The sequence below is a fragment of the Pseudopodoces humilis genome, chromosome 29 (assembly GCF_049639895.1).
Source record: "Pseudopodoces humilis isolate 2021_Gansu_Grassland_sample_001 chromosome 29, ASM4963989v1, whole genome shotgun sequence".
Classification (NCBI taxonomy): domain Eukaryota; kingdom Metazoa; phylum Chordata; class Aves; order Passeriformes; family Paridae; genus Pseudopodoces; species Pseudopodoces humilis.
This window is the reverse complement of record NC_142228.1, coordinates 1,675,520-1,688,100: the sequence shown is the minus strand read 5'-3', so window position 1 is coordinate 1,688,100 and position 12,581 is coordinate 1,675,520. Positions and strand designations below refer to the sequence as shown.

Below are 12,581 nucleotides of genomic sequence, written 5' to 3'. Positions count from 1 at the left end.
CCCTCGGTGGCATCTCCCGCGTCACGAGGTGACATCCCTACGGACGTTTCTGTGGGATCGGGGGCGGGAATGATGGAAAAAAACCCTTTTCCCGAACCTTTGGAACATTTTTCCTGTCTCCCGTCTGCTTTTCCGCCTCTGTCTGGGGGGATGAAAGCGCCGCCGAGTCCTGGCGGAGGTGACAGTGACAGCGAGGCCACCGCTAATGGGGACGTTAATGAGTTTTGTCTCCCGGTCCCAAAACACCTCCTGACCCTTCCCGAGGGTTGCGAAGACCTGGAGGAAACCGGCGCCGCTTTCATCCCGGCGTTCCGGCCGGGAAAAACGCTGGAGGTGGCCAGGGAGGGGGTGGAGGTGGTTTTTGTCCCCAGAAGTCTCCGGGTTTTGTCACCAAAGTCCCGCCGCAAGGTGACGGGAGGCGGCTGGGACGTGTCAGAGGAGCCGGGGAGAGAGAGGAGGGAGCGGCCGGGATGGGATGAGCCGGGAATTCTGTGTGGGAATGATGGGAATGTTCGTGGTTTCCCGGGAAAAGGGGTGGTGGGCGTAGGGTGGCCGTGCCAGGGCAAAGGACAGTGTGGTCACAGTGTCCCCTGGGACAGGGGAAGGATTGTCCTCAGTCCCATGGGACAAAGGAAGGATTGTTCCCAAACCTGTGGGAAAGGGGAAAGTGTTGTCCCCATCCCAGTGGGACAGGGAATGTCCCCAACCCAGTGGGACAGGGAATGTCCCCAACCCAGTGGGACAGGGAATGTCCCCATCCCGAGGAACAGGGAAGAATTGTCCCCATCCCGAGGGACAGGGAATGTCCCCATCCCAGTAGGACAGGGAATGTCCCCATCCCAGTGGGACAGGGAATGTCCCCATCCCGAGGGACAGGGAATGTCCCCATCCCAGTGGGACAGGGAATGTCCCCATGGCCCCGTCCCCACTGCCCTGTCCCGCTCCCGGTGCTCGGTCCCGCCGGTGTCTCTGGGTTCCTTTCCCAGCAGGGATCGCTCCCGGGGCCGAAGCTTTTCCACAGCTCCACGTTCCCAGCGGCTCCAGCGCCGCCGTTCGCCTTTTAATTACGATTATCACAATTATCACAACTATCGCTCCTCCCACCGCCGGCATCTTCCTCCCTCTCCTGTAAAACCGGGGAGCAACCAGTGGTGTCCTCACCTTCCTCATCCTCCTCATCTTCTTCCTCCTCATCCACATCCTTCTCATCCCCCCTCATCCCCCTCATCATCCTCATCATCCTCCTCATCCCCATCTCATCCTCCTCATTCTCATTCTCATTCTCATCCTCATCCTCATCTTTATCCTCCTCATCTTTATCCTCCTCATCCACATCCTTCTCATCCCCCTCATCCCCCTCATCATCCTCATCATCCTCCTCATCCTCATCTTCATCCTCCTCATCCCCATCTCATCCTCCTCATTCTCATTCTCATCCTCATCCTCATCTTTATCCTCCTCATCTTTATCCTCCTCATCTTTATCCTCCTCATCCACATCCTTCTCATCCTCCTTCTCATCATCCTCATTCTCATTCTCATCCTTTTCCTCCTCATGCTTATCCTCCTCATCCTCAGCCTCCTCATCTTTATCCTCCTCATCTTCATCTTTCTCATCCACATCCTCCTCCTCTTTCACCTCATCTTCATCCTCCTCCTTATCCTCCTCATTCTTCCTTCTCCTCCTCCCGGAGCTGTTGGTGGTCCCGGCTGGCCCCTGGTCGCCCCCTGCCCACCCTCCCCGCTCCCCCCCAGCCACGGCAGCACCGCTCCCACCCCCTCCCCCGCCGGCAATTTTTGGGGGGAAAAAAACCTCCCGATAAAAAATTCCCGCGGTGAGTTAACCATTCCCTGCTGGAAATTCCCCAGGGAGCCGCGGCCTGGAACCCGCTGGAGCCGCTGTTTGCGGGCGGGATGACCCCGCGGGATGAGCAGGTGGCCGGGGGCCGGGGCAGCTCCCAGACATCCCCAAAATAGAGGCGGGAGCGGGGGGAGAGGCTGCGGGCTCCTGCCAGAGCCGCCTGACGGCTGCGGCGTCAGAGCTGTACCTATAATTACCGCACCTATAATTACCGGCTGATGTGCCGCAATTAGCGCCGGCAGAGGGGCTGGAGCAGACGGGAGCGGCCTTGGCTGCCTGCGAGAGCTTCCAGCCATTCCCGGTGTATTCCAGCCCTTCCAGCCATTCCCGGTGTATTCCAGCCCTTCCAGCCATTCCCGGTGTATTCCAGCCCTTCCAGCCATTCCCGGTGTATTCCATCTCGTCCCGGTTCCTTCCATCCCCTCCCGGAGCCTTCCAGCCGTTCCCCGTGCCTTCAAAACCTTCCCGGAGCCCTCCAGCCGTTCCTGGTTCTTTCCATCCCTTCCCGGAGCCTTCCGGACATTCCCGGTCTCCTTCCATCTCTTCCCGGTGTTTCCTTCCTGTTCCTTTCAGCCCTTCCCGGTGTTCTCCATCCCCTTCCCGGTGTTCTCCATCCCCTTCCCGGTGTTCTCCATCCCCTTCCCGGTGTTCTCCATCCCCTTCCCGGTGCCCTCCATCCCCTTCCCGGTGCCCTCCATCCCCTTCCCGGTGTCCCCAGTCCCAGCTTGATCCAAACTCCAATTTCATCCCTAAAACCCCAAATCTCAGCGTGGATCCCGACCCAGGGCTGAGCTTCCCCACTCTCCAAACACCCCAAATTTTTTTTTAAATCAGCACAAAATCCTTATTCAAAGCCACAGAAACCCCCCAGGAGGGCTGCGAACACCCCCCAGCTCCCGCATTTCCTGCTTCCCTCTCCCATTTTTATCCCAAATTCCCCCCTTCCTCACCCCCATCCGCCGTGTCCAGCTTAAACCACAACTCCCAGCCCCAGGCGAGGTTTTAAAGCTTTTATCGGAGCCCAGGGCCTGAAATTCACAATAAAACCCAACAAATTCACAATAAAACCCAACAAACAGCAACGATTCGGATCCTCTCCGCTGCAAGGAGAGGTTCTCAATTGAGCAGGACCTCAATTAAGGCATTTGTAAATCGTTAATTTAAGAATTGCTCTCGCGTGCCTTTCAATCGCTCCCTCCCGCGGCTTCCAAACGGGGAAAGAGCGCGGGGATACAAAAGGAGAGGTCGGGAAATGCAATTTTTGTGCTGATTTTGGCACCGGGACTTGATTGAAATCTTTGGAGGAAGACCAGAAGTCCCCAGGTGAGGCTGGAGCATCCCCAGGGGATGGAGTTGGGAGCTGCCAAAACTCCTGGAAAACCCCCGGGATTGCTGAGCCTTTTTTTTTTTTTTTTTTTTTTCCAGGAAATGGTTAAATAGAGGAAATAAATGGAATTTTTAAAGCCAGGTGAGGTTTGGCTCTCCGGGAGCGTCCCTGGAGTGGGATGAGCCCGGCGGGAGCAGCTCCCAGGGGTGAGAGTGACCCCCTGGATTTATCCCATCCTGCAGGTTGTGCCCTGGAAGCAGGGACAGCCCGGAGGTTTGAGGAGCCCTGCACCTCTCCTGTGCCATTTTGGGATCTTCCTGCGCTAAAAGGGGAGAAAAATCTGCACCTGCCTCATCCCTGGAAGTGTCCGAGGCCAGGTTGGAGCAGCCTGGGATAGTGGGAGATATCCCTGACCGTGGCAGGGGGTGGGAAATAGATCCCAAACCCTCCTGGGATCCTTCCCGATGATCCCAAGAAGGATTCTCAAAGTGCCCCCAAAGCCCAGCGCTGCCCTTGGCGAGGCTTCTCCTCTCTCCTCTCTCCTCCCTGGCCCTGGCCCTGCATCCAGCTCTGCCGCAGCTGCTCCTGCCGCTCGTCCCTTTCCCGTTCCACCTCCCGCGGGTGGATTTTGGGGATATTTTAAGGCAGAACCGGGCGCATCTCCCGATCCTGCGGCCGATCCGAGCAGGATCGGCGCCTCCGCGCTGAGCAAAGTGAGCAAAGGAAAAGGGGAAAGGAGGTTCTGGAGCAGCGGGGTTTGGGGCCGTGCCAGGGCGCCGGGTGCAGCCGGTGGGCGCCGGGCGCCAGCCGGGCCCCGGAGGTGTCGCCGCAGCCCCCGGGAGGCTGTGCCAGGCTCCGCTCGGCTTCGGGGAACAAATTCTCGCTTCCAGCTTCTCCGGGAGGGGCTGGGATCCGCCACCAGCTGGGGAGCAAAGCCCCAAATCCACGGATGGATCCAGAGGGTGCCGGGGCGGCCGCGGGAACAGCTTGGGATGCGAGCGGGGCCGTGGGAGGCTGGAGGGGACCTGCGGGTGCCAAAATTGCCTCGGCTCCACCTGGCATCGCTTGGCAGCTCCCGTCTGGGAGCGGTGCCGGGCGCTGCCAGCGAGGAGGGCGATGCCAGGCTCGGCAGATGTTGCCCGCAGAGATCCGAGCAGGCTGAGCCATCCCCGGAGCTGCCTCGACACCTCCGGCTTCTTCTTCTTCTGCTCGGGCTTTGAGGAGTTTTTTTGGGGGTGTTTTTTTTTTTTTTTGTGCGATTTGAGAACTCATCAGCCGTCACTTGGCTGGGTTTGAGCAGGATCCGCATTTCCTGGCCCTTCAGCTGTGAAAGGCTCGGAGCCGCGCGGTGCCAAAAGGTCCCTGAGGAGTTTTAACTCGGTTTCCTGCCGGCAGCGACAGCGGCAGATCCCATCCCGCCACCGGCAGCCTCCGGGTGGAAAAGATTTTCCTGCCCGCCTGGATGGGGGCGGGGTTTCCCCTTGGTGACCCCCCTGAGGCTCGGGGTTGGGTCCTGCCTGTCCCCTGTCGCTGTCCCCGGGGCGCAGCTCCTGTCCCAGCCTGGCTTTTCCTGGAGCGGGGGTTGGGGGTCGTGGAGCTGGAATTTGGGGATTTGGGAATTTTTTGGGGATTTGGGGATTTGGAGAAGCGCTTCCTGACCAGGCTCTTGTTCCCCAGCAGCTCCCAGTGCTGTCCTCGTCTCCTTTTGCAGCCGCCTCCTGCTCCCAGCGCCTGGGGATGGCCGGGAGAGGTTGTCTGTCTGTCTGTCTGTCTGTCTGTCCGTGTGTCTGTCCTCACGAGTGCAGGCAGACCGACAGCGCCTGGAAAAGCTCAAATCCCACATCTCCACCACCGGGAATGGGCACATCCATCCCCCCCTGGCACTTCCATCCCCACCTGGCACCGATATCCCATCGGGAATGGGCACATCCATCCCCCCCTGGCACTTCCATCCCCACCTGGCACTGATATCCCATCGGGAATGGGCACATCCATCCCCCCCTGGCACTTCCATCCCCCCTGGCACTGATATCCCATCGGGAATGGGCACATCCATCCACCCCTGGCACTTCCATCTCCCCCCTGGCACCGCCACCCCGCCCCAAGCCGCGCTGGGCACGGCCCGATCCCGCCCCCGACAGCACGGCCGAGCTTTTGCCGAGCTCCCAGCGCCCATCCAGGCCTGGATAACCCCTCTGGAGCATCCCTGGAACGGCACATCCCCCTCCGGGACGCCGCGCTCGGTTTGTCCCCGGTCTCTGTGGCCGTGCTGGGGACACAAAGGCCCCTCTGTGCCAGGAGGGCACCGCCTGTGCGAATATTGCTCTATGGACTCGGCGCTGCCCCGGCACCGAGCGCACAAAGCCGCGTCTGTCCCAGCTCCGGGAAGGCGCCGGGATTCCCGATCCATGACTGCCCCGCTGTTCCCATCCCGAGCCCTCATTGTGCTGCTCCGGGGGGGATGAGGGCTCGGAGGAGAGCCGGGATTCACTGAGGGGTGGGATGGGGTGTGGAGGGAATGGAGCGATGATGGAGAGGGAATGGAGAGGGGATGGAGAGGGGATGGAGAGGGGATGGAGCAGGAATGAGCGGTGATGGAGAGGGGATGGAGCAGGGAATGGAGAGGGGGATGGAGATGGGAATGGAGTGGGAATGGAGCAGGAATGGAGCGGGAATGGAGCAGGAAATGGAGCAGGGATGGAACAGGGATGGAACAGGGAATGGAGAGGGGGATGGAGCAGGGAATGGAGAGGGGAATGGAGCAGGGAATGGAGCGGGAATGAGCGGGGATGGAGCAGGGTAGGGAGCAGGGAATGGAGTGGGAATGGAACAGGGAATGGAGCAGGGAATCAGCAGAGCATCCTCACCCCGCGGGCACGGCAGGGGCTGGAAGCGGCTCCGCGGGAGCTGCTGAGAGCAGAAGCGTGTTTGGGAGCGCAGGTGTGAATGCAGATGTCTCACCCCGACGTGCCGGAGCTGCTTTTAGCGGCTTTTTCCTGGGAATTGCCTCATGGACACCCCGCGGCTCCAGCGGTGCCACCAGCGCTGGGGTGACACCTGTGTCACCACCCTGCCAGCTCAGGGAAGTCAGCAAAGCCCCAAGTGGGGGGAAAAAACGACGTTTGGATTTAAAACCAGGCGTTTTCCTCCCTCCCGGAGGGTGCAGGGAATGCTGCCCTGGGCCCTGCTGGGGACTGTCCCCGTCCCGTTTATCCCGGGATAAACCAGGCGGCTGGAGCTGCTTCCCCCATCCCGTGGCAGCTCCGATCCCTGTGGATCGGGGGACCGTGGGGACCGTGGGTGACAGGGATGTGGCTGGAGCTCCCGAGCGGCTCTGGGACCTCAGCGGGGCTCATTTCCCCCTCATCAGCAGCGCGATGGCGATTAAAGGTGGCTAAAAGGTCACCGCATCCTCCGGCCCTCCCTGCGGCTGCCAGCCGGGTTTTCAGGGATCAGCGGGAAGGACATTTAATCCTCGTGGCTTTCCAGCATTTTCCCTCAAATCTCATCATTCCCGAGTTATTCCAGGGGCAGGGAGCGCCTTCCCTTGGAGCTGCGGGTCCTGAGCAAAGGTCCCGGCCCTGGCCCTGTCCTGCTGCGTGTCCTTGGCCACCTCTCCTGGCCATTTGCTGCCTCAGCTGCACGGCCGGGCTCCATCCAAGATTTATTTTAAATTGATTTCTTTTTATTTGGAGCGATTCCCGCCTCTCCTCCAGGCAGGAACCGACCTCGCGTGGATAATATCGGATATTAAACGTGCGGGGAAAAATTCCCTCGGCCCCAAAGTGAGGGAGAGAAGGGGGGAAAAAAATCCCCCGCGGTGCGTGTGGGGTGCGGGATTTTGGGATTGTGGCCCAGAGCGCTCAGCTGGGAGGAAAAGGAATTTTTTTGGGAAGGTTCTTCGTGTCGTGAGTGCCGCCTGTGCCAGCTGTGACTCACGGCTGCGGCTGTTGGCGAGCCTGGAAAAGCTCCGAGCGGGAGCTCAGGGCTCTGGAGTTTCTCCCTTCTTTGCCCCGGCGTTGGGAATTGAGAGCGGTCCTGCTCCACCCGTGCCTCAGTTTCCCCCGCGTCAAAAGCAGGGAGAATCCAAGCCGATGTGAGCATTCCCGAATTCCCAGCTCTTCCCACCCTGCTCCGACTGAACCGTCAGGGCTCGGGGAGAACTTTTGGGATGCCAGAAGGGCAGGGAGAGAAACGCCGGCAATGGGGGAGGCAGAAATAAGATTAAAGTTTCCAAAACCTCTTCCCAGTGCTGGAAAAGATGAGGAAAACCGGGAAAGGCTGGAAGTTCCGAGGTGGGTGGGGCCTTCCAGCGTGACAGGACAGCGCGGTGAGAGCGTCCGCGTGGTTTTAGGATGAGAGGAAAGGCGCCAGGGGGAGTTTAAATCGGATATTTGGGATAATTTCTTCACGGGGAAGGTGGGCAGAGCTGCCCAGGGAGGTTTGGAGTGGCCACCCCTGCAGGGCCGCGTGGAGGTGGCACTTGGGGACACGGGTTGGTGGTGGCAGCGCTGGGGGAATGCTGGCAGGGCTTTTCCAGGTTAGCGATCCCAAGATTCCCGGAGTTGGCTTTGAATCCTGTGGCATCAGCGGGTTTTGGGGTGGCAGCCGGGCTGAAGGCGACCCTGTGACCCTGTGGGGTGGTCTTGGGGTCCCTTTGGCCCCGGAACCTCGAGGGTGGCAGAAAAAGACCCAAAATGTTGGAATTGCGATTGGAATTACAATGTTTTTATGGGAGGAGTGGGCTGCGGGTGTTCACCGCCTGCTCCTCCTTCCTTCGGGATAATCTCCTCGCCCTGGGAATTTTGGGAACGGTCCGTCCGTGCAGGACCCGTCCAGGTTGTGACTCGGCCTTGTCCAGAGTGACCAGCGCCGTGTCCTGGGGACAAACCCTCTGCAGCCGGGCTCTCCCGGGAGCCAGCGCTGGAATTCCTTCCCCGAGCTCCCTCGGGGCTGCTGTGGGATCAGCAAAACTCCTGGAAAACCACAGATCTGAAAAAAAAAACCTTGAAAAAACCCGGATCGCTGAGACTTTTCTTTTTTAGGCCGTGGAAATAGTTAAATCCAGCAGAAATAAATTGAATTTTTAAAGCCAGGCGAGGTCTGGGGTGTCAGTGCCCGGGTCTGGGCAGCTCGGTGACATCAGGGACATCCTGGTGTCCCCAGCAGGGGCCAGCGCTGGCTCCCGGAGCCTCGGGGGTGGCGCCCGGGGGTGGTGGCAGCACGTCGAGAGCTCCCCGAGTGGCACCGGGCGACAATCCGGACGCTGGTGGCACTGCCCGGCTGCTGCCATGTGATGCGTTTGAGGGGACACGCTGACATTTCCAGTGGAAGGGGGGGGACCAAAAAACAAACAAAAAAAAATCCCCGGGAGACCCTCAGGGAGCTCCGGAACGGCGGAAAAAAGAGCGAGAATCGCCCGCGCCGAGCGGAGCCACAAACCGGGAACGGGGGAGGAAAAGTTACCGGGGACGAGGATGTGAGGGGAAGCGATGGGAGCTGGCAGAGGGACGGGAGAGGGGAATGTCGGCCATGGAGGCTTCCCTGGGAACCCCTCGCTAGCGCGGGGACAGCAGCGGGGAGCGCCCGAGCCCGCCGGGCCTCGCTGCGGCTCCGCTCCCCGGCCAGGAGGACTCGGAGCCGGCTTTGGCGGCGCTGGTTTAGAGGTTTTTGAGGTTTTTGAGGTGGCGGTGGTGGTGCTGGATGCGAGGTGACAGCGGTGGCGCTGGATGCGAGGTGACAGCCGCCGCACGCTGGCGGGGTCAGAGCTGTGCCCACCCTCCCCCGAGCGCGGTGCCCACCCCGCGTTTCATCATCATCATCATCATCATCCTCAGCCCGATCCGGCCGCTCGGAGCCGACCCGCCGGGCCCGGCGTGCGGCTTTAAATGCCAAAGTGATGAGCCAGACCGTGCCCGGCCCGGTTTAAGCGGATGCGATGAGCTGCGTGTGTTTGTCGCGCAGATCCGGGAGCCGCGCTCCGAGCCGCCCCCGGCTCCCCCCCGCGCCGCCGCGATGCTGCCTCGCTGGGCAAAGCATCCCCCCGGAGCTTCCCCCCGAGCCCTGGCGAGGCTGCGGGTGCCGGGCAGAGCCAGCGAGCCCGGGGACCACCGGCTGCCAGCGCTGCTCGTGGGTATGGAGCGGGGGGCGGCTGGGGATGGGGGCGTGAGGGGTCGGGAGGAGCCAGGGGATGAGCTCTGCCCGGGGAGTGATGGGGGGGTGGGATGGGGGTGGTCGCAGCCCCTCACGGGGGGCTCTGGGGTGGCTTGGGGGTGACCCCAGCCCCTCACGGGGGTCTCTGGGGTGGCTTAGGGGTGGTCCCAGCCCCTCATAGATGGATTCTGCCCCAGGAAGGGACAGGAGGCCCAGCCTGGAGATGATCGATCCCAGCCCTTCACAGGTGGGCATTGCCCTGGGAAGTGATGGATGGTGGTCGCAGCCCCTCACAGGGGGCTCTGGAATGACCTAGGGGTGATCCCAGCCCCTCACAGGGGGCTCTGGGGTGACCTGGGGGTGATCCCAGCCCCTCACAGAAGCCTCTGGGATGACCTGGGGGTGATGACAGCCCCTCACAGGGGGCTCTGGGGTGGCCTGGGGGTGATCCCAGCCCCTCACAGGGGGCTCTGGAATGACCTGGGGGTGATCCCAGCCCCTCACAGAAGCCTCTGGGATGACCTGGGGGTGATGACAGCCCCTCACAGGGGGCTCTGGGGTGACCTGGGGGTGATCCCAGCCCCTCACAGGGGGCTCTGGAATGACCTGGGGGTGATCCCAGCCCCTCACAGAAGCCTCTGGGATGACCTGGGGGTGATGACAGCCCCTCACAGGGGGCTCTGGGGTGACCTGGGGGTGGTCCCAGCCCCTCACAGGTGGGCACAGATGGCGTGGGCTGTGCCGTGCACGGCTCTGAAGGGAGGAGGAGGAGGAAGAGGAGGAGGAAGAGGAGGGGGAGAAGGTGCAGGGCTGCAGGCAGCTGCTGCTGCCCTCCTTTTGCTTGACTAAACCCCGCTGCCTGGACAGCTTCTGACTGGCGCTGGTGGGAGGCGGCGGGCGGAGGGGGGAACGCGGCCGTGCCCCCCATGTGCCCCTCCTGGGGCAGCAGGGGACAGCAGGGCTTGCTCAGCGCCCCGAGGGCTGCCACCTACCCCTGCGACAGCGCGGTGGCCTTGTCCTCGTGTCACCCGCAGCTTCCGGAGGTGGGGTGGGATTCGCCCCCAGCCCGGAGGGACCGGCTCGGTGTCGCCGTGCCCTGCGGCCAGGGGGATGTGTCACATGTCCCCGCAGCCTCCCTGTCCCGTGGCTGCTCAAGCTGACAGCGAATCCTTGCAGGATTTCACCCCGCGTTTCCCATCTCCGAGCACGATTTCCTGCAGCTCGGAGGCCTCAGACGCCGCTCTGAGATATTTTTTTTTTCCCCCAGCATTTCTGATTTTTAACGAGCTGTGACTAACCGGGCTGGCACGGCAGGCGGTGACCAACCACCAACGTGCTACCTGTGCGCTCAGAAATAGGGTCTGTTCTCCACGCCCCCGCCGGGAGCGTTCCCGGCCTCCCCAGGGCCCCCCCGGGACCCGCACCCAGCTTTTCCCGGCCTCTGGCAGTGCCCAGCTCCCGGCAGGAGTCACCCAAATGGGCAGTGCAGCCTAAATCCTGCCTGGAGGATGCGGGATCGGGGCTCGGTGATGCGGATGGAGCTCCAGGATGGGCTCCGAGCCCATCCTGGGGGTGGCAGAGCCAAGATTTGGGTGAGCTGGGTCTCCTGTGCCAAGGATGGGGCTGGGCTGAGCGTGGCTGTGGGATTGTTGTGGTCCCAAATCCTCCGAGGCAGGAAAAATCCCCGTCCCGAGTGCTCCCGAGTGTAATCGAGCCCTTTGGAGCTTTGTGGGGCAGAGGACTGGGAACGCCGTGGGCTTGGCTTGGATCCTTCCCCTCATGGCTTCTCTCCCGTCCCTCCTGGAGTGGGATTTGGGGTGCCAAAGGCCCTGTGCCCAGCTCTGGGCTTTGCCCTGGCAGCTGCTGGTGGCCACAGGCCAGGCTGGAGGGTCGCAGTCCCCTCTGCTGCTCCTGCCCGTTCCTCCTGTCAGGGAAGTGACAGCGTTTGGAGCGGATTTTGGGAAGGAATTCCTCCCCGTGAGGGTGAGAAGGAGCTGGGATGGAATTCCCAGAGCAGCTGGGGCTGGTCCTGCATCCCTGGAAGTGTCCAAGGCCAGGCTGGATGGGGCTTGGAGCGGCCTGGGAAGGTGGGAGGTGTCTCTGCCATGGCAGGGGGGCACCGGATGGGATTTAAGATCCCTTCCCACCCAACCCATCCCAGGATTCTGTGGTTGTGGAGGCCTTGATGGTGCTTTATTGAGGGAGTTGATTTTTGGTCTTGGTCCCCTCCAGCCCTTCCTCCCCTTCCTCTTGCCCTTCCTCCTCCTCCTCCCAGCCCTTCCTCACCCCTGCCCAGCTCCGTGGCCTCTCCAGCCTGTCCAGAGAGATCAGAACCAAATCCCAAACCCTGGAATGAGGTCCTGGCTCATTCCGGTAAATCCCGGGAAAGGCTGGAGCCAGAACCTCCTGATCTTTCCCTGTCCATGTATCCATGGATCCATGGATTTCATCCATCCATCCATCCATCCATCCATCCATCCATCCATCCATCCATCCATCCATCCATCCATCCATCCATCATCCATCCATCCATCCATCCATCCATCATCCATCCATCCATCCATCCATCCATCATCCATCCATCCATCCATCATCCATCCATCCATCCATCCATCCATCCATCCATCCATCCATCCATCCATCATCCATCCATCCATCCATCATCCATCCATCCATCCACCCATCCAGTCACAGCCCCACGGCTCAGTCACTGCCCCATGGCTCAGTCACTGCCCCACATCCACCCCGCATGGAGCCTGCGGGAGCCAAAACCTTGGGAAAACTCCGTCTCCTTTCAATTCCAGCCTGGAATTGACTCCCACGCTGGCTTTGACTCCCTTCCCTCTCAGCACCGCCGCCCGCAACCGGACCCGTGTCACCGTGCCTCAGTTTCCCTCTCCCAAAGGAGATTCCCGGGCTATTCCCATGGCAGCTGCCAGGCCCCGGCTGTGCCGCGGGGGTGGGCGACACAAAGCGGCTTCTGTCGGAGCCGTGAAGAGCGCGGCCCTGGCCAGCCGCGCCTCTCCTTCATTCTCATCCCGTGTCCCCAAGCTGCTGGCAGGTCCCCAGCCGAGGATGCCAGGGCACGCAGGGCTCCATCCTCCTCCTCCTCCTCCTCCTCACGGCCGCTCTGCCCGGGCAGGGATGTTTTCCATGCTCCGGCTCAGCCTCCAGCCAGCGAGCCAAGGGCAGAGGGAAGATTTTCCCAGCTCTTCCAGCTGGAATTTGTCCTTCCCACCCT

General features: G+C 61.5%; 1 protein-coding gene across 1 annotated transcript in view; it reads left to right on the top strand.

Moving 5' to 3' along the window:
* Nucleotides 1-9,202: 9,202 nt before the first annotated feature.
* SRCIN1 (SRC kinase signaling inhibitor 1) overlaps nt 9,203-12,581 on the top strand; it is a 58,796-nt gene continuing 55,417 nt past the window's right edge. The window contains exon 1 of the mRNA XM_088068034.1: nt 9,203-9,320. Coding sequence (XP_087924160.1) covers nt 9,203-9,320 — 118 coding nt within the window. The remainder of the gene's footprint in view (nt 9,321-12,581) is intronic.